The sequence below is a fragment of the Ascidia mentula genome, chromosome 5 (genome assembly GCF_947561715.1).
Source record: "Ascidia mentula chromosome 5, kaAscMent1.1, whole genome shotgun sequence".
NCBI lineage: Eukaryota > Metazoa > Chordata > Ascidiacea > Phlebobranchia > Ascidiidae > Ascidia > Ascidia mentula.
This window is the reverse complement of record NC_138570.1, coordinates 6,087,187-6,110,144: the sequence shown is the minus strand read 5'-3', so window position 1 is coordinate 6,110,144 and position 22,958 is coordinate 6,087,187. Positions and strand designations below refer to the sequence as shown.

At 36.6% G+C, this 22,958-nt stretch overlaps 8 protein-coding genes across 9 annotated transcripts; 5 read left to right on the top strand and 3 right to left on the bottom strand.

Annotated features, from left to right (window-relative positions):
* Window positions 1–41: 41 nt before the first annotated feature.
* On the bottom strand, window positions 42–2,561 carry LOC145903580 (CKLF-like MARVEL transmembrane domain-containing protein 7). The gene is made up of 4 exons (XM_082991674.1): window positions 2,428–2,561; window positions 1,008–1,190; window positions 767–862; window positions 42–439 (listed from the first exon to the last, which is right to left on the bottom strand). Exons 1-4 carry the CDS (start codon window positions 2,521–2,523, stop codon window positions 341–343), a joined length of 474 nt encoding a protein of 157 aa, XP_082847800.1. The 5' UTR covers window positions 2,524–2,561; the 3' UTR covers window positions 42–340.
* Window positions 2,562–3,016: 455 nt separating this feature from the next.
* Window positions 3,017–3,506, top strand: LOC145903937 (ciliary microtubule inner protein 1-like). Its single transcript, XM_082992129.1, has one exon. The coding sequence runs from the start codon at window positions 3,097–3,099 to the stop codon at window positions 3,502–3,504; it is 408 nt and encodes a 135-aa protein (XP_082848255.1). The 5' UTR covers window positions 3,017–3,096; the 3' UTR covers window positions 3,505–3,506.
* Window positions 3,507–4,078: 572 nt separating this feature from the next.
* LOC145903935 (uncharacterized) lies at window positions 4,079–7,289 on the top strand. Its single transcript, XM_082992126.1, has 9 exons — window positions 4,079–4,612; window positions 4,670–4,846; window positions 4,898–5,007; window positions 5,070–5,121; window positions 5,177–5,241; window positions 5,318–5,516; window positions 6,460–6,572; window positions 6,716–6,805; window positions 6,870–7,289. Exons 1-9 carry the CDS (start codon window positions 4,094–4,096, stop codon window positions 7,153–7,155), a joined length of 1,611 nt encoding a protein of 536 aa, XP_082848252.1. The 5' UTR covers window positions 4,079–4,093; the 3' UTR covers window positions 7,156–7,289.
* On the bottom strand, window positions 7,153–8,996 carry LOC145903936 (N-alpha-acetyltransferase daf-31-like). Its single transcript, XM_082992128.1, has 5 exons — window positions 8,835–8,996; window positions 8,503–8,706; window positions 8,171–8,259; window positions 7,683–7,839; window positions 7,153–7,516 (listed from the first exon to the last, which is right to left on the bottom strand). Exons 1-5 carry the CDS (start codon window positions 8,853–8,855, stop codon window positions 7,301–7,303), a joined length of 687 nt encoding a protein of 228 aa, XP_082848254.1. The 5' UTR covers window positions 8,856–8,996; the 3' UTR covers window positions 7,153–7,300.
* A 2,683-nt stretch (window positions 8,997–11,679) lies between these two features.
* LOC145902527 (major facilitator superfamily domain-containing protein 8-like) lies at window positions 11,680–14,902 on the top strand. The gene is made up of 10 exons (XM_082990536.1): window positions 11,680–12,110; window positions 12,168–12,319; window positions 12,681–12,866; window positions 12,923–13,185; window positions 13,246–13,474; window positions 13,538–13,695; window positions 13,885–14,026; window positions 14,087–14,206; window positions 14,275–14,405; window positions 14,462–14,902. The coding sequence occupies exons 2-10, from the start codon at window positions 12,250–12,252 to the stop codon at window positions 14,585–14,587; spliced, it is 1,425 nt and encodes a 474-aa protein (XP_082846662.1). The 5' UTR covers window positions 11,680–12,110; window positions 12,168–12,249; the 3' UTR covers window positions 14,588–14,902.
* Window positions 14,903–16,031: 1,129 nt separating this feature from the next.
* LOC145902782 (dnaJ homolog subfamily B member 9-like) lies at window positions 16,032–17,266 on the top strand. Its single transcript, XM_082990882.1, has 7 exons — window positions 16,032–16,224; window positions 16,292–16,493; window positions 16,547–16,600; window positions 16,655–16,719; window positions 16,783–16,875; window positions 16,955–17,077; window positions 17,178–17,266. Exons 1-7 carry the CDS (start codon window positions 16,032–16,034, stop codon window positions 17,264–17,266), a joined length of 819 nt encoding a protein of 272 aa, XP_082847008.1.
* Window positions 17,267–18,622: 1,356 nt separating this feature from the next.
* On the top strand, window positions 18,623–19,700 carry LOC145902130 (dnaJ homolog subfamily B member 9-like). Its single transcript, XM_082989998.1, has 5 exons — window positions 18,623–18,888; window positions 18,956–19,157; window positions 19,211–19,273; window positions 19,328–19,392; window positions 19,456–19,700. The coding sequence occupies exons 1-5, from the start codon at window positions 18,672–18,674 to the stop codon at window positions 19,545–19,547; spliced, it is 639 nt and encodes a 212-aa protein (XP_082846124.1). The 5' UTR covers window positions 18,623–18,671; the 3' UTR covers window positions 19,548–19,700.
* Window positions 19,701–19,718: 18 nt separating this feature from the next.
* LOC145902129 (major facilitator superfamily domain-containing protein 8-like) lies at window positions 19,719–21,875 on the bottom strand. Of its 2 annotated transcripts, none has more exons than XM_082989996.1 (9): window positions 21,701–21,875; window positions 21,429–21,614; window positions 21,106–21,368; window positions 20,884–21,046; window positions 20,670–20,827; window positions 20,463–20,604; window positions 20,274–20,393; window positions 20,083–20,213; window positions 19,719–20,028 (listed from the first exon to the last, which is right to left on the bottom strand). In XM_082989996.1, exons 1-9 carry the CDS (start codon window positions 21,771–21,773, stop codon window positions 19,918–19,920), a joined length of 1,347 nt encoding a protein of 448 aa, XP_082846122.1. In that variant the 5' UTR covers window positions 21,774–21,875; the 3' UTR covers window positions 19,719–19,917. The 2 variants fall into 2 exon arrangements, with proteins under 2 accessions (XP_082846122.1, XP_082846123.1); XM_082989997.1 differs by having other exon boundaries at window positions 21,202–21,368.
* Between the last annotated feature and the right edge of the window lie 1,083 nt (window positions 21,876–22,958).

Below are 22,958 nucleotides of genomic sequence, written 5' to 3'. Positions count from 1 at the left end.
CTACATGTGCACTGTAAGTTTATGCCAAATTCGCATGGTCAAGTCCTTCAAAATTGAAAAAAATATGTCATTCTGACTTACATTTGCACAGCAGTGAAACACTCGGCTTAAACATTATGCATGTCGAAAACATCAAAAAGAAATGTCATCGGATTTGTTTGTTTTTCTATAAAAAACTGTATTTTCTAACCAGCAAGAAATGAAGCACGTGCAAATTTAGGTCGGTATATAGCAGCTAACACACAAAGTGGCAAAAACAGGTATTTTCCTTTAGGCGCTCTCGTCGTGAATATTCGAGTGTATAAAAACAGAATCCCCGTTTGATCGCTTCCAAACACGCCTAAACTTTAGCAGGCTGATTTGCTGGTTCTTCCCTCCAGTGCCGGAAAGCAACGTACGCCCCAAACGCGTAAAGAAGCAAGCAGAAAAAACCAAAAACCTAAAAATTAACAAGTTATTGGATGAAGATCTATTTTAGGTGCATGAAAAACTTTTGAGTTAATTATACGGAACAGAAAACCAAAACTAAGCTCTTCCACAAAAAATTAAGATAAATACCAGCTGATGATGAAAAACAATATTATATACACCGCTTAAGTATAAGTGGCCTTACAGATACTAAGTTTGGTGCCATGCAATTGTATCGGATATTTCGCATTGCCAATTGTCATCAATCTTGAAATTGAATGGGTAACGTTCAAACGTTTTAGTGGCGAAGTGTGCAAGAGTATCGGCGTTTATAACCTTATGAGTATTTCAGACTTACTGCTGCCGCCGTCATTGCTCCGTTTCGTGCGAAGACAGCTGCCGTTATTGACCCCATCAAGAAAAAGATTGACGCAATCACATAGTGGATAAACTCCTGCAAAATTTGCTCTAAAAGTCACTCAAAATCACATTTGTTAATTATACAACAGAATGTGATATATCGCTTTACTCTGCAGATAATATATCTTGATATTTACATTGCATTGACACGCCTGCTATATTTGGAAATATATACGTACAGTTAGGTTCCATTTGATGCATACGAGTCTGTGATGTACGTTGAGCAACACGAGCAGATATAATATGATCACCGACCACATGTGCCATTGACAGACCCATTCGAAGAAGCGGAAACCGGGAGCAGAGGATCTGGTCCAATAGGGAGCGCAAGCAGCACACAGGTAGGCCACAAGAGCAAATACCTGTACAAAAATAGACTGACGCTTAAGTATATAAACCACTGCAGCATGTATTTTAGGTAAACGCATATGCTGTAAAGAGGACGAGCGAGACGATGATTACAATGACAAATACACCAGAGTTGCGTTTTAACGACGTCATGTGTGCGACTGACACAAACAAGATTACCCAATGATTAGAAGATGGTGTATGGAGGAACTGGTCTCGTGCTGGTTATAAATGAAATTATCTACAATAAATCACGCTCGTAGCGCATGACCTTTAAAACATGGCTTGGGGCAGTTGATTATGGTGCATGCACAAATATGTACATATCGGTGCACATATCTACGTAACACACATGTACTCAGAGAACAAAATATGCAAAAATACCTAAAAAAACGGACTCTTATGTTGTTACTTGACTTATTGATAATTGTAACGTAAAAAGCCAATAAACCCACATTTCATGTTACTAAATCGGCAAATTTTGTTCCGTAACTATTCCAAGAAACGCATAAAGTACATTTCAAGACATGAAGAGGATATGAGCGTTTCAAGACTCGTCGAAACCAGCGCTGAAGTGGCGTCGTGGCCTTTGTGTTTGTTCGGCACCCATAGACGAACATTATTCATCAGATGCTCAAACCGACTGAGCGTTCTAAGCCTACAACAGCTGATGTAATTGGGTGCGTTGATATTACCAGTTGACGATGCGTAACAACTGTCGTGTTGCTGCTCGTTGCGGTGGTGGAAAGGAATGCTGCTCTATTGCAGCAAGCTTGTAACGCCGCACACCAATACACCTCGCCAAACTTGCCCTAAAGCTGTCGACGAGCAGCAAATGCCTGCATAAACCAACTCCAAAAGCACTATTTGTCTTTTTTTGGTCGATGTCCCAAAACATGTTGGCAAAGAAACTGTAAATATTATTGTCGAAAACAACGTACAATTTAGGACGGGTAATATTTTCTAACATTCTAGGTCAAAATCAGCTCGCGCGTGTCGTTTTTAAACAAATGGCGTGCGTTATGTTGTGCTACCTGTACTGATTGCAAAATATAGTGCGTACATGATAAACCGCAATGTTATTCTAGTTTCAAATGCTTTAATTATTCACCTCCTTTGAAGATTTACCTCTAATTATTCCACCAAAGCAAGAAATTGGGGTATCAAATTACAGGCGCCCGTTGCCTACACCTGAGTACTCACTGATTTAAAATGTAGTTTTACCTCGGTCACACACACAAACACACTTACTGCTTGGACGATCTTTAGTAAAGCTGGGAGGGTCTTCGGATAACCCGAGTTGAAGGTAAAAATAGGCGGCGTACCTTCCGTTGCTTCCATCGGCATATTTTAGGCTATTTCAAACGTACTTCAAGCAGACCCGTTGGCCGATAAAAGTGCGTTCTTCAGCGTTGCCTGAAACTTAATCTGCACGACACGCCTTTCTCTTTCTCGAATTACGATGCAAGGAGAGCGATAAATCTCTCACTCACGCTCGATTTTACGCAGATACTTGATGTTTAATTCAAGCAAATATGCAGACCCAACAGCCCATTTTCATGCAACTTGCTGTATCGAAAAGTTTCGAAAATGCAAAAAATTTGGTATGCTATTACATTGTGTAAAACGCTGTGTTTTGTTTTGTTTTACCTAATATTCATTATGCATTCATTTTTCTTGGGATTTTGCAAAGTATTGAAAGCAAACAAAATATGATGAAAAATGGGGAAAGAAACTTTAAAATTAATCATGTCTGTATCCATAAAATACTATTTCCATGAGTTCATTTTTACCTCTGCAGTTGCTAGGATACCGTCATGGTCCAGTGGGTTTCCCGAAGTTCTGTTGTTTAGTTCGCCAACAAACAGCAACGTTTCGAATTAAAGAGCCAGGTTAACAGTCTTCTCAGAAATAACAATTATGGCAGCAACAAAAGTTGGACGTCAGGTTGCGGGGTGCAATTACGTGGCAAACGATGAAATCTGGAAAAGCCACGTGCACATGGAATGGTCAGCATCGAAAAAATGGCCGCAAAACTGGGGATTTATGACACAGACTTACAAGGAACTCGCTGCCGAAGCGGTTCCTACAAAGAAAGAAGAAAAGACTAAAGTGCAACTGCCTGAGCAACTAAGACTACCACCTATTACGCCTATTGAGAAGTACATTAAAGTGGGCAAATCCCCACCTTACCCCAAGACTACCACTGGTTTGGTGGGATGGCGTTCAACTAAACCCGACTGTAGATTGGAAATTTATGGCGCATATGCAAAAGGAAAGGGTGGACTTGTGAAGCAGTTGAAGTGGCCCCAAGAAGGAATAATTTAAAGTGACTTGCTTTGAATAAAACACTTTTTGTTTAGATGGTGCTTTTAGATTTAAGGACTTTTAAGATTGTTGCCAACAAATTTAGGCAAAATTATTTTGGTAATGTCAGTTTTTGATGTAAGTGTTAAAATTCAAATGAACCCAAAATATGTTTGCCGTTATGTTGTTAATGAAATATATCTGTCTTTGTGTTTGCAATATTGTTGTCACACACACAAGCTCGTCTAAGCCATTTCATTAGTATCACAAATGTTGTTTAAATACACACTTAGGCACTACCACCAGCTTTTAGTTTTTCTGAGAGATTTTCGCTTTTTCACATATGTACCTGTGTTATTGCTTCAAGCACACTTGAGATTATTGTACACACAATTTCACAAAACCGTCCTTATTGCGCTTGTTCATTGCCTTAGCAAACTAAAATTGAGATTTTATTGGTGGTTATCTAGCTGAACCAATGGAAACATGTATTCATTCTTAATTGTATGTGTGAAATTTATGTAATGCAAAAAATGTGATTCATTGTGCCATATGATTATGCATCCCAACTAATAAGGAAATTCCAAAAATATTAGGAATAATATACAATATGCCACCTGCACAATCTGATGAACCCAATGAGAGCTTTGCTGTTGGAGTAAAAGACTTGTTTGAAAGTTATGAAGATGCCTTGCTGCCGGTTAATATTCAATTACAGAAATTTAAATGCCGTGACCTGTATACAAGTCACTTCCACCGAACCTCCTGCAAAGTGTTTGGCCCTCGAAAACATGTACGAAAAGTCCATTTGGTTGATACCAACCCCTTTGATGAACACAGGAAAGTTGAACCAACAATTCAAACTCCTGACTCGGATATAACACTCCCCTCATATTATGCCAAACACCAGCCGACATTGAAAAAACAAGAAACCAACGTGGCTTCACCTTTTACTTCTGAGATAAATGATCACAAATCCTGGGTGGAACAGAGAAAAAAGTTACGCAGTGATTTGGACCACCTTGGATTAAATGCATCCTGGCTTGAGCGTAAACCCGAAAAAACTGCCTTAGAGGAATCTGTGTTGAATCGGCATTTTAAAATTAAAGAACGAAACAAAAGTATTCATGTAAGTAAATAAAATTTTTGGTGATGGTTTGCGATTACCTGTTGTATATGTTCTTAGACACCAACCTCCACTTCTCAAAGGAATTTGAGATACATACCTATAAATATCAAAATCTCATTAAAAAAAGTATGTCAGTGTATGAAAGACCATCACATTTCGATGGAAGATGTTTTTCCTTCCGTAGACTTTACCAACAATACTTCTATTGATGTGTTCAGAGATGGTCTTAACACAGTAAGTTGGAATTTGTAGCATGGTATTTTTGAGTTTAACTATATTTTTAAGTTGGTGCAAATGGACACAATCATCAAGTCAGAAGCTGATGATATTTATGACTATTTTTCAACCAACAGCCATCTTTCCTTGTACCATGTACTAGACGTATTACTTAACCGGTAATTGAACTTAATCAACCATGTTTTGTGATGGAATGAACTAATTACTTATACTGCTTTAGCAATCACCAACAATCAAGTCAAGTCCCATCCATTTCTGAAGAAAAAGCCGCAGTAAGTTTTGTTGAACTATTGCATTTTTCATGATGCGTTACCAAACTTTTCTCAGGAGATTTCTTCCAACAAAGAGACTCTGACAGACCCAGATCCTAAAGTAGACCGGCAAAAAGTCAGGTATAGTTATATATATATGTGTTTGTAACATTTGTGTAACTGCTTTTGTTTCCGTGCAAACAGACATATTTTACAGACTGCAAGAATATCAAACAGCCCTGCGTTTGTGTGAAGAAAAGGGGCTGGTATTGAATGAAGCATTGTTAAGGAAAGCATTACTTATTCCCGGGGATTTGCCAAGAATCTCAACCCTGACAACCAGTATTCGACAACCTGGCAACTGTTTACCAAAAGATTTCTGGAAAGCACAACACAGGTCAAATTTGAGGCGGAAGGTTTGTAAACAACAATTACCATATAATATCAATGATTGACTAAAGCTTGGTGCCCAATGTTTTGTGTTGGAATCTAATTTTTTGTTGAGAAATGAATATTTGTTCTTATATTTTAATAATCTGTCCTTCTGGCACAATTAAATTCAACTTAAATTGACTGACATATATTTGTCAATGTAAAAAATACATTGACTACATTTTTAGCTCATTTGGGTGGTTTTATGTACAGAAACATACTTTTGCCAGATATAACACTTTACTGCTCTCGTAGATGTCTTTGTACAAAGCACACAGAAAAACATCAAAAGACTCTGAAGACAGCTTTGCACTTTTCGATACAGAAAGTAATTTGTCTTTGGAAAGTGGCATTTCAGAGCAAATGGATATAGGTCATCAGTCCTCATCCACTCTTACTAGTTCAAACAGAAATTCACAGAGGGAAAGCTCAGACACTCTTACAAGCAGTTCCATATTTGGCGAGTCAGGCAGTTTTAGTAACACCAAAGATTCTTCAAGTATTGAAGATGAGAGCAATTCAACTGAATCTACTGCTTATTCAGGCATTGGATTAAAATGCTCAGCAGCAACCGAACAGTTACAATCAGAACATTGTTTAGAAAATAAAATAACTTTGCCCAAGTTTCACACAGTGTCTCAGCAGCTGCTTCAAGTTAAGGTTAGCATGAATGTTAGTTAAGTAAACACTGAAAGACTTGCGAGATTTAAAAAATCATCCCCAAAACAACATTGCATACAATGAAATACTGGAACCCAGTGTGGCACAGGACTAAATAGACATAAACCACCATGTTGCACATGACTGTTGGCCCCCCTAGTTCACCACAGCGCCCTTGTTAAAATATTTCAAGCATAATTCTGTGATGTATCAGCAATGCTTTAATAAACCATCCATACCCTAACTGCAGGGAAATTCATTTTACAGAAACGCAAAGCATCACCATCTACTGTTAGTGAAAGCCACAGCAGTGGCAGGAAAACACCAAATGAACCAAATGTAGTAATCTTTCCTAGACTAAGAGATGTTGCGCCAGAGAGGTACCAATATTATTTATTCAGATTTTTTAGTATATTTTTCAGTATTTTTTTTGTATTTTTATTTATCATGCTGTATGTATCTGCTGCCATATACTGTTCTTTTGTTGTATTTTTATGTGCTTTGAACTGTTTATGGCATACAGACACCAAATGAACCTTTCAACTGGACGAGCCACTATAAGCAGAAAAGTGGATTGCTGGCTGACATTCGAAGAATATGAAAAAATTACCAGGTATCTAACCTATATTCTTTGATAAATTGAAACACTGTATTTTCAAACAGGTTTGTATTTTCAGCTCGATGGAGCCAGTTTTGTGGAGGGAGCATGCAATTCCGAATGCTTTCTGGCCAGGGCATTTGTTGGATAAGTTAAGGCTTTGTTTATCGCCGTGCAACACACATAGACATCCAAAGTGTGATGCAGCCAAAAGCAAAAACACTGTGTTTCATAACGTAAAGCAAATGTCCCACAATTGGCGGCGATCTAATTACGGTTATGATAATAATATAAGGACCTGGCCCAATGATGGAAAGTACATAAAATATGGCAACGTCGACCAGGATAAGGTTTACCGTTTATAAACTAAATACGTGTACATGTTTTATGTATTCACTTTAAACGCTGCCCATGTGTAGTTTCATAAACGCTAATATAAAAATACAGCAATGGCTTGGACTGGGATTACCTTAAATTTAAGAAAAAAAGCCCACGAAAATAGCAAGTTCATTAACTTAGAGATGCAGTCTCCATGGCCTTTGTTAAATTGTCTTCAGCTAAAACTTCCACCGATGACTCTGAGTTATCAACTTCAGTGATGGTAGTTCCATTTGAACCATCACCAGCAGAATAAATATCTTCTTCGTCGTCAACTGATTCTGTTTCCTTTGTGTTGCTTGAATTTTTTTCACGAAATGGAATATAAAGTTTTCTTGGCGTAGGTAGCTGGAAAAATTATTTTATGGATGATTTTTAAAAAATATTATTGGCACAATGTAAAATTAAATCTAAAAATGATAAAACTCATACTAAGCTTTGGGTTTTATAAAAAAAAACACTTTACATCGAGCAATTCAAATAAAGCTTGCTGGTGATTATTTAAATATTTTACCTCGCTCAGAAGCTTGGTTAAATCTCTTTTCATGGCATATGCATCTTCACCATCAGCATAATACTTTGCTTCCACCTCGCTTTGCTCAAACTTTAAGGTGTCAGCATATAGTCGCAGTGCTGCACGATTGCTCACTCGTACATGAAGTGACACATACCTAAAATTATTGTTAAGTTCAGTGCTTAAAGCATTTAGGAAGGGTTTCTGAAACGTTTTGGGCCAAAGAACAGATCTCTATTTGTCAATCTGTTTTTTTGAAGATCTAAATGTCACAATAATTTTTTCTGCCCATGGAAGGATAATACAAAACAATAAATATTTAAAACAACAATCTTGACTTATTGCTAAAGCTTTCAAAATTATTTCAAATATGTATCATCGCACCAATTATTTATAAAAGTGCCCTTATTGTGCAATTGTTTAGTTAAACTTTTATGACACCATTTCCCCCTGTGACCCAGACAAAAGAGATACTGAACAATTTGTACTTTGCTTTGAAGCATTCAACCATTGCTCTTGAAGCGTGATCCATTAGCTTTCTTGCAAGACCAAGTCTTCGGTGGGTGCGTTTAACTGCCTGCAAATATATTTTATATGTGTGTTGATTCCTACCCTTGTGAGTAAATACAGGATCATCATCAAAGGATAAATGTACATATATAAATTCAATTTATAGGTGAAAAAATATAATCTAATTCACTAAACCAAATATACCACATGTATATGAAAATTCACCAAACAAACATATTATTAAAATGTATCATATTACAAAATCAGCCTAAACTAACAAAACACAGCAAAAGCATCAACATAAACCAACAAGGGATGTAATGTGTCCATGGGTGGCTTCATCAGGGTCTTCTTCCATTTTGGCTAACACATACCCAACAATATTTCCTTTGCTGTCTTCAGCAACATACGAAAGTTGGGGCCATGACAATCCATGGTAAAAGTAGTACTTCATCAAATAGTTTTCAGGCAGACACAGCATGTTACAGTGCTGCATGTTCATCAAGTCTGCAGGCTGTTAAACACATATAAGGCATGAAGTTTTCTAACAACTATAGCTATACTTTTAGGATTTAACTAACAAATAACTACAGTTTTATGATAAAATCATTTTTCTACTCTTCTCATTAATCTCATATTTACCTGAGAATTGCGTATATTCATCTTGACACGGTGGCTTCAACCCTACCCAGGTACCTAAATTCAACGGTTGTATTGGAAAAAAAAAATTAGCGCTTGTTAAAGATGATCATATCAGAGTATACTATTGTAGTATTAATGATTTCTGTTTAACACACTTACGTAGACAACCCGGGTGACACGAAAGTGGATGTTTTGGAAAGGAAAAAGGCATGTCCTTTTTTCTCGTCACTCTCTCTCTCACGCACAGTTCTTTGGCGGCAACTTGCAGGTTGTGGCGTCTGAGTTGGTGTTTTGCCATTAATGATGTTGAATTGAAAATCTAGTGTTAATGTTTACAGCTGTTTTGATATATTGCGGTTTTAAAGAATCAATGAAGTGGTTTGGAAAAGAAAATGCATTCACAAAGGTTTTAAATGGTAGTTGTAAGTGCTATTTTCTAACCTGTGTTTCAAAATCTCAGTAATTTGAAATTTATATAACAAATTCAACATTATTAATGGCAAAACACCAACTCAGACGCCACAACCTGCAAGTTGCCGCCAAAGAACTCCACCGCATGAATGTGCGTGAGAGAGAGAGTGACGAGAAAAAAGGACATGCCTTTTTCCTTTCCAAAACATCCACGTTCGTGTCACCCGGGTTGTCTACGTAAGTGTGTTAAACATGATTTCTCGTTGATGAAAAAACACTGGAAGCATGGTTCTCAAAACAAAATTGCCATTTCTGTTCAAAAAGTTTTAAGAAATAAATTTATTGATAATAGGATACTACAATTTGTTTTGTTCGTTACACTGAAAAAAATATACACAAACAAGAACGAAATCAGTGACGTATAAGTAGAACACCTAACAAAAATAAAGTTATAAATATTTTTTGCGAAACACTTTTTGAATGTATTCCATTTGGGGAATTCCCAATTGCACATTGGGTACTCCTTGGTACATGGTCGTTCTAATTTTAAAATGTGCTTCTGTAGCTACGTGCACATTTGTGAAGTCGCACGCATCTATATGCTGCAGTGAGGAAGTATGCGAGCAAACCCCTTTCCACTACGTACGACTCTGTGTCACTGAGAACAACAATGCACAAATTTCATTCTTCACTTCATCAAGTTGAACATATAATTTCAATGCAATAATTTTTTTTAGACTGAGTCAATTGTCCTAGCGTGCCAAAAACATGTACTCTAAAGATTTATTGGGTGCTATTTAAATCACTGTTTTATGAAAAATGCTACGTCTTCAAAAACCGCCAACTTGTATCAACTGCGATAGTTTCTGATATTTATCTTTCTTCTCGTGATACTACTGTTCCACGCATGTTCAGGCTTAACCGTGAGGAAAACCTTAATATTCCGGAATAAACATGAGGGGGAAGGTCTAAATAGATGCTGCATTTTGTCTGCTCTTCGCCATAATTACAGGGAGGTAAGGTTTCCCACGTCAACATTTTTTCATTGGTAGTGCAAAAATTGGATTGTGCATTGTTGTACTTGGTTTCCGAAATCTGGCATGGCTGATAGTGCAAACGTATGCGTGTATATTGGCAGCCAAATGCGTACAGCGCTATAGCGCGAATTGTTTCTCCAAACTGTCACTCATGATTCACTAGCAAACAGTATAATCCAAAAAATAATTATTATCAGTGGTTTGCAACGTGATAGAATTTAACGCAGAGTTTTTCACAGTGGCATTAAGCTGCGTGCACGCTGGCGTATTTATAATAGAGTAAAGAGGGAAAAACATATTTTTGTAGCGCAACCACGTGGCCATTCTATTGCTACCTAATGTCCACTATTACCACTAGTGGATGACTGTTCCTACTGCTATTTAAAATGGTATATTGCATTAAAAATAGCCGAATCAGATAAGTAATAAAAATTATGGCGGTATATGTTCCATTGCAAATATTACAAGTACATCGTCATTGTTTATCGTTATATCGTTATTTAAACGCGTTACGCCAATCGTTATTCGCAAATCACATTTGACAGATTCACAAATGATCGTGGGTCCGCGTCCAAAAGAGTTTGGAATAACCGCAACTAAAAAACTGATGTTCTATCAACCAACGATAGGAAAGTAAATTTGATGTTCAGGCGGATGACGCGTTGTCTGGACGTGCAGGTTTGCAAAAAAAAACAAAATCTCCTTTCTGCAGTTGATGTCATAACTAGAATTTTTGCCATTTTTTGAAGCGTACATTGGATTAAACGCTTCCTAAGTATCAGTTTGCTAACTGCGACTCCGCGAGTAAAATGCTTTCATTGTTTTTGTCCTGTTTCGAAAAAACTCAGGTTTTGCATTATGTCAGAATTTACAGTTTCTTCCGATACGTTTACGAAACGACAATTGTTTGTTTCTGGTGACGTGCACAAGACAACGGAGATATCACTTTAACTTATTAAGGCAAATAGCATTTTTGCGCAAATAGCACGCAATGTGACATACGCAGCGGTGGCATATGTGAACTACAAAACCCGTTCAACTGTCGTCGCATTTGCTGGTGCTTGCGCAATGAACGCTAAGCGAATTAAATGAATTGAGCATGCAGTTAAAGCTATCTACCAATGTTTAGTATTAAGTTTCAAAAATTTCAGTGGCCTAGACTCTTTAGTTGCACATAGATCAAGAAAGTCGCACATAGCTTTACACAGCGGCATATCTTTGCACATATGTGTATATAGAAGCACATAATTGCATATAAGGGGATATACATATACATGCAAAAGCACGTAAGACGCCTCGTTCTCACCTACCCCCATCATACTCGATCGGCAAATCATGTCTCACTCTGGACCTTCTAGCAATACAATGAACGTACAACGAGATCCTATTTTGACGAAAGTGCGAGGTAGCGTTCATTGTTCCTTATGAAAGTTGATGTTGAAACTGAGTAAGGCGAGAATATGATTTTTCGTAGATTAAGAAGTTGAAATAATGCTTTCCAAACAAAACGGCTGATACAACATGTAAGCCCAAGGTGGGGAGGGGTCAGGACAAATGTGTTGGTGCAAATGCACATTGAGTACATAGTAGAAGCACCTGAATGTGGCAAAGCTTTAAAACAGGAAATAAATCTGTATAAAATTTTGTAAACTTGTTAAATCTTAGCTTGTACTTGGTACCGATATCAAAAGTTTTGACTGTAGTGTAATTAAATGCTGAATTTGACAACTTTATTTATGGTCTTTTCCAGGCTGGACCATACGCTGGCCTGTAATTTCTTGCAGTCAAGAGTGTACATCAGAATATTTTGTGCCAAGCCTAAAAACAAGTAAAATTGCACAAAAGATTAACCATGAACAAGACAGATACTCATTTTTTTGTGCAGAAATTGTGTCATAGGATGGAATTGATGTGTTAGAATTGTGGTATATTGCTTTGGTGTTTTTAGTACTTTGAGCACATAAAGTATGAAAGGAAAAAATATATCAACGTTGATTGCTGTGTGTTTGTATTTCTTTTTTAGTGGTGTCGAATATGGTAAGTTTTTTTTTATTTTAAAAGGACCAAAATATTTTATTGCTATATTTAATTAACTTATTTGTTGTTTTAATATATGTTTCGCTTTGGCAAAACTTTTCAGCATCATTGAACCCTTGTAGTTTTTTTAGATGGCAGTTTAACAATATGTGCACCCAAAAAAGCTTGTGTTTCACTTGCCTAAATTGTTCAGATTTACCTATTTTATGTAATTTTCATGGAATAGACAATTGAAAGTATTTTAAGCTGGATAAAACCCCTAATTTAAAAATAATGCCCATGACTGTTTAACAAAACTTCAAGGTTCTTTGTAACCTTTTCGGATGAACGCTGTTCTATAAACCAATATTTAATTTTTCAGCTGTAATTTTACCAACGCTGAATTTGTACTTGATACAAATGAATGCAGAACAGTTCTTTATTGGACTTGTTATGTCTGCCTATAGTGTTGGTGGATTAATTTCAGCCCCCATTTATGGAAGGTTAACAGATAAAACTGCCTCATCCAAAGCAGCTGTTATGATAAGCAACCTATTTGAAATAGCAGGTAATTATTATTTACATGCTTTATACAGCTTTAAAATTAAAAATTTTTGTTTTCAGGCAATGTTCTCTACTTTGTTGCCAAAACCCCTACAGTGGTCCTTTTTAGTCGATTCCTTGCCGGTATAGGATCTGGGTCAGGTTCATCTATATTAGGAATGATTTCACGCAGCACCACCCATAAACAAAGAACTGCAGCATTTTCTTTACTGATGTCACTTCGGCAATTTGGTCTTTTGATAGGTCCTGCATTTAATCTTTTCTTGAAAGATGCTGGTTTTCACATCGGGAGTTTGAATATTGATGCTTTAAGGATTCCTGGGGTAGGAACAAAACAAATAAATTTTTTTATTTGCATTTCTCTGATAAATTGCGCAAATTAGTTTTTCATGGCAATTGTGTGGACTTTCCATTTAATTGTGATGGCTGTGGGATACTTTGAGCTCCCCACAACTGCAGCAGTAAAGGAAGAAAGTGGATATGACAATCACAATGAAAACATCAATAATGAAGCTGCAGAAAATGGAATGGATAATGAACGAAATTGTGATTTTGAAAAGTCAGATGTTGTGGTAAAAGAGTCCAAGAGTTTTTGGAAATTGGTGTACAAAGGTAATATAATCATAGCAACATTTTCATGTTGGCAAAATTTAATGCTTGCTTTATTTTTGTTAGATCTGTTTCGTGAAGAAGTTATTGTTTGCCTGTTCATTAACTTTGTGTTAATGTTTTTGCAAACCAGTGGAGAAACCTTACTAACCCCTTTGACTCTTCAGTTGTTTGATTGGAAGGAATCAGCAAACAGCATTTTCTTCAGTGCCATCGGTGCAGTGGTAAGTAGCAGAAGGGCTTTAAACCATTTCACAAAACGACATTGTTCCAAATCCATGCATTTGTTTGTACAACAACTCATATTTGTTTGTTTAGTTTCTGCATGTGATGAATTGTCGTTTGTTTGACATACATGTGGCAGCAATGTACATAATTCCAGAATGCTTCGTTGCATTTTTATATGTTAACAGGTGATTGTAAGCTTCATCACTGTCGGTCTTCTTAGCAAAAGGTTGTCTGACAGATTCCTTTTGCTCATTGGCTCGATTATCATGTGTTTACTTAGCATTTACTTCTTGGTTTACATCACATTTGCTTCCAAAAATCTTTTAGGTTGGTTGTTTTATTTATGACAAAATTATTGACTGTTCATTGAATGTTTTATCATTTCAGAGTATCATTTGTTGTTTGCACTTTTTATCATTCACACTGCAGTGTATATTTTTGATTTGCCGTTCATTTGGGTTCCACAGGCATCTCTTTTTTCAAAAATAACCAGTGCCAAAAGTCAAGGTTGTATTTTGCTTCTAGTTACATTTATTCTAAAGCTTATCAATTAATCCCGACTTCTGTATAAACAGCATTTAACCAAGGCATCAGGATGCTTGTAATGCGGCTTGGTCAAATTTTGGGACCTCTTTGGTCTGGCTCCTTGTTGCAACGGTTACCTCTGATGGCTTCAGTTAACTTGGTTCTAATATTGCTGTTAACGGCAAGTACTTGTGTAATCAACTTGAACTTTTTGTGTAATACTTTTATTCCTAACAGGTCATGATTGCAGCGTCGTACAAAAGACTTGTTCCTATTGATACGGTTTCAACTATCACTAATGGAGCGAATGAACCAGATGAAAAGACACCTCTACTGCAAAATAGCTCGCATATAAACTCTTGAATACTATTTTCCAAAGTCTGATTCTGAAAATTAGACTTGCATATGAAGCATTTATTTTAAACGATGTGTGTCCGCAATACTGGCAGGGTTTAGTTTTTATGATACTTCCTATCTCAGGCCTGTGCCAGAACAAGCAATTTGCGCTTACACATGTGTAAAAATCCACTTTTCCTGCCGAAGTATTAATTTGAATTTTTTACCCTCATCAGTATTCAGTAATTTTTTACATTGCTAACATATCGTGCAATATTTTTATTGGTGCAAATAATAAAAACTGATTCAGGATTGGGGCCAATCAACACAAAAATACCTGCAGCAGCCAATATTCGACCGAATCGGAACAATTTCACAATTGTAGTTTTCATACGCAACGTGTATATTTGTTAAGACGTATTTGTATTTTATTGTCCTTATCCGTGCGCTTTAATTCGTCAGTGGTTGTTTGCTATCCATTAACTGTCCGAGCGGAATTTTTAACGACGATAATGTAAGATTTTAAGTTCAGTTGAGCAGATTGCACGCAGCATGTGCTGTCAATATTCGCAGTCGATGCCTATATTCGAATGTTGAAACATAGGTAGGTATGTCTACTATTCGGTTTCTTGACAGCACATTACTATGTGGCTTCCCTGTCCAAAATTCGAACACCTCAAAATAGTTGGGATACAGATCAACTGGATACAAACAATAGTAAAGATTTTCGGGTCGTTTAGGCACCGAATTTACAATCTGACACCTAGGCCTATTGGTGTTGCATTTGCACGAATATGCAAGTTGTGACCTTTGCCATGTCATTCCTTATGCAATCATTGCATGGACACGGCCTATTTTACATTACCAATGCTTATAACAATAGAACCACACTGTGTTGCAAGTTCGTATTCTTGGCTTTCTGAAGTTGGCCCGGTTTGGATCCAAAAAGGCTTTGTTCGGTTAACACTGTTGTAAAAGTCGATATAGGCTGCTACTTAATTACCACTGCACAAGCCAAGAATTTATAATACAACCTAGCAGTATGTTTCATGCTGTTGTCTTATTGTGAAACAAGCGCTCCTCTCCGTTGTAAGAAACCTCTCTCCAAGTCTAAAACGTGTTTCGTTTCACAAGAATATGGAAAAAATTATAAGTACAATGTGGATTCTGATTTATTGTTTTACTGGCGTATATCATGTTTCAGCCATGATCGGCAAAACATTTTCGGTTGCAGTATTTGTGGTTCATCAGAAAAAGGGAACCGACTTTTCGACACGTCACGTAAAGTTAATCTGTCAATTATTTGTTTCGAAAAGAAATAAATTCTACAATTCCGGTGAAAAACCCTAAAAAGAGACACGTCAGCGTTGTGTTCTCATTGTTTTCATTTCCATTGTAACCATGCGTTGCGCCATACGCCTGTAGCGCTCAACTGGAACTGGACGCAATGGTTTGGAGGTTTTTTTGCCTGATGTTTGTTTCCCTGGTGTGTCTTGAAATAGGAATTTGCGATAAACCAAGACATTACTACGAAATACTGGGTGTTGCAAGAAAGGCAACGCAAAAGGAAATTAAAAGCGCCTTTAGAAAGCTTGCATTAATTTACCATCCTGACAAAAATAAAGACCCTAATGCGGAAGAAAAGTTTCGAGATATTGCTGAAGGTAATTGCAAAAAGGTAATATGTGTGTTTAGAAATAACATGAAGACCTATATGCTTGTACTTTGCAGCATATGATGTTTTATCAAACAAAGAAAAACGAAGAAAGTATGACCAATTTGGTCGTGATGGACTAAATGATAATGCTGGTCCCACTGGAAATGGGGCAGGATTTGGAAATTTTCATGAACACTTTAGAACACATTTCAATATGCATGATTTCTTCAGAGATTTTGATGATGTCAGCAGTGGCCACAGAAAGGCGCATAAAAGGTTCATTATTTCATTTGATTGTTGCAGTTTAAAGGCAAAGTGTTTTTGGATAGGTCAGCTGGTTTCTTCAATTTTGATGATTTCTTCTCGGACGATTCTATGTTTGGGTAGGTTGTATCCTTTTACCTCATTGACAAATATTAAAATGCTAATATTTTCAGGGACATGCACAATATGCAGTTCACATGCAATGATGGCACTTACTCTTTCTCGTCGATGAAATCTGGTAAAGAGCTTCAATTAAGTCAATGTTTTTCGTATTGGGCATAATTAAGATTTTGTTGCAAAGGTGGGAGGCAAAAGTGCAAAACGGTAACAAAGACTGTCAACGGGGCAACAGCCACTTTCACAACCTGTACCTCCGAAAGTGCCAAAAGTCAAGGTTGTATTTGCTTTTAGTGACATTTGTACCAAAGCTTATCATTAATTTCCGACCTTGATACTAACTGTAATTAATAAAGGTATCAGGATGTATATAGGGAGACTTGGTCAAATTTTGGGATCGTTGTGGCCTGGCTCCTTATTGCAACGGTTACCTCTGATGGCTTCAGTTAACTTGGTTATAATATTTCTGTTCACGGCAAGTACTTGTGTAATCAACTTGACCTTTTCGTGTAGGCCTAATACTTCCATTCCTAGCAGGTCATGATTGCAACGTCGTATAAAAAGCTTGTTCCTATTAAGCTAAGACGGTTTCAACCATCATTAATGAAGCGAATGAACCAGATGAAAAGACACCTTCCCTGCAAAACAGCTCGCATAAGAACTCTTGAATACTTTTTTCCAAAGTCTTATTCTAAAAATTAAACTTGCACATGAAGAATTTATTTTAAACAGTGTGTGTTCGCAATATTGGCCGGGTTTAGTTTTCATAAACTTGGCAAAACCCAATCCAATCACAGAGGCCCGTGCCAGAACAAGCAATTTGCGCTTACATATGTGAAAATCCACTATTACTGGAAGTAGGCCTCCTAATTGCAGTTTTTTACCTCCATTAGTTTCTGGTAATTTTTTATATTGCTGACAAATCGTGCAATATTTTTGTTGGCGCAAATAATAAAAATTAAATATAAGAAAAACTGATTGTTTACTGCAATCTGATCATTTCAGAGCTTATTAACGTTTATGCAGGATGTAGCAACACTAAAATACCTTTAGCCAATATTCGACCGAATCTAAACAAAGGAGGTCATAATTTTTCACAACTGTAGTTGAAATTCATACACAACGTGTGTAGTTGTAAAGACATGGTTGTATTTTAGTGTCCTTATCTGTGCGCTAAATTTGTCAGTGGTTGTTGGCTATCCAATAACTGTCGTGTCATAGCCTATAAACGGTTATGTAATGACGCGATGTGCTAATGAGTCTCTTTGATCTCTTCATGCTTGATTGAATCTCACGCGACTGTGATAGTAATCATTCCTTGCAAGTCTCTCTGGGTAAATATTGTATTTGTATATGTCCACAGATATACAATAACGGTATATATACCTTCGGCTTAATAGCTGCTTCAATTATACCGTTGATTCCAAAACAAAAAAGAATTGTAGGCCGATTCGATCATAATAGTGATTCCAAAAGCAATGTAGTAAAAGATACGCACAGGCGATATATGCTTTCCAACATCAGAGCTGATTGGTCGGTTATGTCACATGATGTTATATAACGCTTGGGATAATACAAAAACAAGGTGTGGTGTGACATAAGTAGCCTATACTGTTCTAAAAGTCGATATATATAAGCTATCACTCACCACCGCATAAGGCAGGAATTATGACACAATCCAGCAGTATGTTTCATGCTGTTGTCTCAATGTTAAACAATAAGCGTTCCTCTCCATAAAAAGAAACCCGTCTCTCTCGTTCAATGGAGATATAAAAAAATTATGAGGACAATGTGGATTCCGGTTTATTGTTTTGCAGGCGTATCAGGTTTCAACCTTGCACGGCAAAACATTTTCGGTTGCAGTATTTGTTCATCACAAAAAGGGAGCCGACTTTTCGACACGTCGCGTAAAGTTAATCTGTCAATTATTTGTTTTGAAATGAAATAAATTCTACAATTCCGGTAAAAACCCCTAAAAAGAGACACGTCAGCGTTGTGTTCTCATTGTTTTCATTTCCATTGTAACCATGCGTTGCGCCATACGCCTGTAGCGCTCCACTGGAACTGGATGCAATGGTTTGGAGGTTTTTTTGCCTAATGTTTGTTTCCCTGGTGTGTCTTGAAATAGGAATTTGCGATAAACCAAGAGATTACTACGAAATACTGGGTGTTGCAAGAAAGGCAACGCAAAAGGAAATTAAAAGCGCCTTTAGAAAGCTTGCATTAATTTACCATCCTGATAAAAATAAAGACCATGATGCGGAAGAAAAGTTTCGAGATATTGCTGAAGGTAAATGCAAAAAGGTAATATGTGTGTTTAGAAATAACATGAAGACCTATATGCTTGTACTTTGCAGCATATGATGTTTTATCAAACAAAGAAAAACGAAGAAAGTATGACCAATTTGGTCACGATGGACTAAATGATAATGCTGGTCCCACTGGACATGGGGCAGGATTTGGAAATTTTCATGAACACTTTAGAACCCATTTCAATATGCATGACTTCTTCAGAGATTTTGATGATGTCAGCAGTGGCCACAAAAAGGCGCATAAAAGGTTCATTATTTCATTTGATTGTGGCAGTTTAAATGCAAGGTGTTTTTGGATAGGTCATCCGGTTTCTTCAATTTTGATGATTTCTTCTCGGACTTTGGTGGTGATTCTATGTTTGGGTAGGTTGTATCCTTTTTTCTCATTGATAAATATTAAAATGCTTGTCTTTTCAGGGACATGCACAATATGCAGTTTACAAGTAATGATGGCACTTACTCTTTCTCATCGATGAAATCAGGTAAAGATCTTTAACTAACTCAATATTTTTCGTATTGGGTATAATTAGGATTTTGTTGCAAAGGTGGGAGGCAAAAGTGCAAAACGGTAACAAAGACTGTCAACGGTGTAACAACCACTTACACAACCTGTACCTCTGGAAGTGACGAGCTGTGAAGGGAGGTCTGGGATACTGCTTAAGCTATGCAACAGACTTGAGTTTAAATATCACTGTTCTTTTATGTATTGCATGTGCTGGAGCAGTAAATGCTTGTGGAGATGATTTTGTTTTTAACATATTGTGACTGGGAAAATAAATTTACAAACTACCACTTTCAAATAAAATATTTATTACAATATACAAACAGGATTGTGAGGTTGCACTTACGCATTGTTTATATATTGCATATTTAAAGTAACATCTGAAGTACAGAAACGTAATTGCAATGCATACAAAAGAACATAGATAAAATCATAATGTGTACCCTTTAAATTCATTGGAAACTATTTAAAATACTTATGAGTACATTAAAAACAGTAAACATAATCAAGCATTAATTGATACACTTGAACTTCTAATTAACCGAGTTCTTTCGTCAACTTCCTCTTCCAACTGATTGGAAGTGTCCAGTTTTTTGTAAGAAACAAAAACCATGATCTGAAAGATGCCAATTACATTTTTGGAATATAAGGAGTTGATATTAAACCTTACCGTCAGAAGACACACTACTGATAGATTTACCCCAACCATAACTGGCAGATTATTAAGCAATGATGCTGCCCAAAGGGGTCCCAAAATTTGGCCCAAACCCATCACTAACAGACGCACACCCTGGTTGAAGGCTAAACACAAACACATGTAGTTATTAATGTAACAATACAAGTGTGATTTAGGAAGTATACCTTGAGTTCTTTCATTTGTAACTTTCGAGTATATTGAAGTTTGTGGAACCCATACAAATGGGAGATCAAACACAAGTATGCTGCTTTGAATGGAAAAAACAACCAAAACCCATGTGGTACCTATTTTAAAACAAATGTGTTTGCACCCACATGCCAGCATAACAACAATAATCATATGTATGCACTTACCAACAGGAACTTTTACTGCAAATATGACCAAGTTCAAAAATACAATGTATAATGCAATCATAACACAAAGCCCAACGCGCAGCATTTGGCGGTCAGAAACTGTGCGACTTAGCTTTATCAAAATAACAAAGCTAAAAATTATCTGCAAACACATTTGAATTAGAAAGAGAAATTATGTTTATGTTGAAATGGTAAAATTTCACTTACAATAACTCCTGCGACACAGAAAAATATGCTGTTGGGCAGTTCTCCCCAATCAAAAAATTGCAATGTCAGTGGTGTAAGCAGGGTTTCAATCCCAGTTTGAACAAACATTACAGTGAAAGTTACAGACAAACATACAATTACCTCTTCCCTAAGCAAATCTGCAAAAGAAGCATAATGTTGTGCTTCTTTAAATAATAATAATAAAACTACATACCTCTAAAAATAACACCCCAAGTTTGTGAATTTTCCGCCGGTCTTACTAATGCATCTGAATCTTTCTGGTCATCCTGTTCATTTAAATGTGTAACTTGTGGAAGCTCAGTGTACAGAAATATCATTAAAAACTGATGCAGCAACCATAAAACTGCCATGAATAGCTGCACAAAGTACAAAAAATTAGGCAATGGATGATTTTACTAAATTTGAGGCCTTATACCCCTGGTACAGTGTTTGCCGAAACATGGAATGGACCGATGTAAAAATTCATTTTGCGCAGAAACAAATTACATGCAGGTCCCACAATTAGGCCAACCTGCCTAAGTGTCATCAACTGTGAAAAGGCTGCAGTACGATCTTCTTTTGTTGTACTGCGTGAAATCATACCAAATATGGAAGAACCAGAGCCTGACCCAACACCAGCTATAAGTCGACTACCAAGTACCATGAAAGGACTTGTTGCTGCAAAGTACATGAAGTTTCCTAAAAATAAACGTAAGTATCAAACTTACATGATTTTAAAATATTACAACATTTACTTACCTCCAATCTCAAATAAGTTGCTAAAAATTACAGTTGCTTTGGTTGAACCTGTTTTGTCTGTGAACCTTCCATACAACGGAGCTGATAACAAACCAGTAAGACTAAAGGCAGACATAACAAGGCCAATAAAAAACTTGTCTGCCCCCAGTTGCTTTAAGTAGTTGTTGAGCGTTGGTAAAATAACAGCTGAACGAAAAATATAAAATCACATATGAATGATCCATGCACAACATTCCCACAAACAAAACCAGTAAAAATATCCATAAGGTTACCGTATTCAATTCCACTTAGTAGATAGTACAGGCATATGATAACGTAGGTCACAGTACTCTTTTTGCAAGGCATTGTTTTGTTCCCAAAAAATGTTCAACTGGTTGTTTTCTTCGTCGTTTCGACCCACATACTATAAGCACACTACCAACCAAAGGCAACTGTGATGCAACTTTCACAACGTCACTGTTCGGATTCTGTGGATTCACTTGCCAAAAGGAAGAAGGAACGTTGCCTTTTTCCTATTTTTGGAACTGCGGTCGCTCTGGCCAAGAAATAAAAAATCATTAGGTAACAAGTAAAAAGTGGCATTCACTTGTAGGGTATCCGCAAAAGTTTGATCATGCATACATTTCCGCAAGTTCACTGTGGTCAGGTTAATCTTCATTCTTCATTTCATACAAATTATGCTTGAAAATATTCGTACCGTATTTTACGGACCATAAGGCGCAACTTAAATCCTTTTTTTTCCTCATAAATTGATCGTGCGCCTTATAAGCCGGTGCGCCTAATGTATGGATCAAGTAGTGCTTTATTGCCTACACTCAAAACCAGTACCGATATTATTATAAATAAACCACCGTCTTACACAATAAACTACGGTAAAAGCAACTAGCAACTATGATATTCATACTTTTGTGACTTGCCTACATTTATTACGTAACACGTTTTTGTTTAATGAGCTTTATACGGTAACCCATACTCCTTAAAATACGTTGCGTTCTATAGCCCGGTGCGCCTTATGTATGAACAAAAAACTAATCAAAGCAATTTATTGACAGTGCGCCTTATAATCGGGTGCGCTTTATGGTCCGTAAAATACGGTAATAGTTTTTGAGTCATTAGTCTGATTTATTTTGGCAGCTATGATTCTTTTACCTTATATTGTTAATGTTGCTTGTATTGTTTCCTTATATTGTTGTTTGTATTGTTTACCTTATATTGTGTGAACGAATTTGCAGAAGAATTTCTATAGACAAGTTCGTGGTTCATGTTTATACAAATAACGGTATATGTCAGTGTTTAATTCTTCCGAATTACAATTTTTTTCCGGTCATGTCTATGCCTCTGTTCTTCTTAAATTCCTATTATATTAGCATAGCACATTTTTATGAAACATATTTTTGCGATAAAGTTTGGTGTCGCAAAAAAAATCCAAAGACCTACAGCTGGAAATAATCATAACAAGAAAAGGTCTTTACTTGCATTGGATTTCCAATCCCGATTCAAATTGGATTAACATTTTGATTGATTAGTGTT

Coding starts and splice junctions, on each gene's coding strand:
- LOC145903580 (XM_082991674.1), bottom strand. CDS start 2,523: ATGCCGATGGAAGCAACGGAAGGTACGCCGCCTATTTTTACCTTCAAC. Junction 863..1,007: donor GCATCAAATGGAACCTAACT/GTACGTATATAT, acceptor CAAATTTTGCAG/GAGTTTATCCACTATGTGAT. Junction 440..766: donor GAGCAATGACGGCGGCAGCA/GTAAGTCTGAAA, acceptor GTTAATTTTTAG/GTTTTTGGTTTTTTCTGCTT.
- LOC145903937 (XM_082992129.1), top strand. CDS start 3,097: ATGGCAGCAACAAAAGTTGGACGTCAGGTTGCGGGGTGCAATTACGTG.
- LOC145903935 (XM_082992126.1), top strand. CDS start 4,094: ATGCCACCTGCACAATCTGATGAACCCAATGAGAGCTTTGCTGTTGGA. Junction 4,847..4,897: donor TCAGAGATGGTCTTAACACA/GTAAGTTGGAAT, acceptor TATATTTTTAAG/TTGGTGCAAATGGACACAAT. Junction 5,008..5,069: donor CTAGACGTATTACTTAACCG/GTAATTGAACTT, acceptor ATACTGCTTTAG/CAATCACCAACAATCAAGTC.
- LOC145903936 (XM_082992128.1), bottom strand. CDS start 8,855: ATGAATATACGCAATTCTCAG. Junction 7,840..8,170: donor GTTGAATGCTTCAAAGCAAA/GTACAAATTGTT, acceptor CAATAATTTTAG/GTATGTGTCACTTCATGTAC. Junction 7,517..7,682: donor TAACCAAGCTTCTGAGCGAG/GTAAAATATTTA, acceptor TAATTTTTCCAG/CTACCTACGCCAAGAAAACT.
- LOC145902527 (XM_082990536.1), top strand. CDS start 12,250: ATGAAAGGAAAAAATATATCAACGTTGATTGCTGTGTGTTTGTATTTC. Junction 12,867..12,922: donor CAACCTATTTGAAATAGCAG/GTAATTATTATT, acceptor TTTTGTTTTCAG/GCAATGTTCTCTACTTTGTT. Junction 13,186..13,245: donor ATGCTTTAAGGATTCCTGGG/GTAGGAACAAAA, acceptor TGCGCAAATTAG/TTTTTCATGGCAATTGTGTG.
- LOC145902782 (XM_082990882.1), top strand. CDS start 16,032: ATGTTTGTTTCCCTGGTGTGTCTTGAAATAGGAATTTGCGATAAACCA. Junction 16,225..16,291: donor GTTTCGAGATATTGCTGAAG/GTAATTGCAAAA, acceptor TGTACTTTGCAG/CATATGATGTTTTATCAAAC. Junction 17,078..17,177: donor AATATTTCTGTTCACGGCAA/GTACTTGTGTAA, acceptor GTTCCTATTAAG/CTAAGACGGTTTCAACCATC.
- LOC145902130 (XM_082989998.1), top strand. CDS start 18,672: ATGGTTTGGAGGTTTTTTTGCCTAATGTTTGTTTCCCTGGTGTGTCTT. Junction 19,158..19,210: donor CACAAAAAGGCGCATAAAAG/GTTCATTATTTC, acceptor GTTTTTGGATAG/GTCATCCGGTTTCTTCAATT. Junction 19,274..19,327: donor GGTGGTGATTCTATGTTTGG/GTAGGTTGTATC, acceptor TTGTCTTTTCAG/GGACATGCACAATATGCAGT.
- LOC145902129 (XM_082989996.1), bottom strand. CDS start 21,773: ATGCCTTGCAAAAAGAGTACTGTGACCTACGTTATCATATGCCTGTAC. Junction 20,605..20,669: donor TCTGTGTCGCAGGAGTTATT/GTAAGTGAAATT, acceptor ATGTGTTTGCAG/ATAATTTTTAGCTTTGTTAT. Junction 20,029..20,082: donor CAGTAGTGTGTCTTCTGACG/GTAAGGTTTAAT, acceptor GGCATCTTTCAG/ATCATGGTTTTTGTTTCTTA.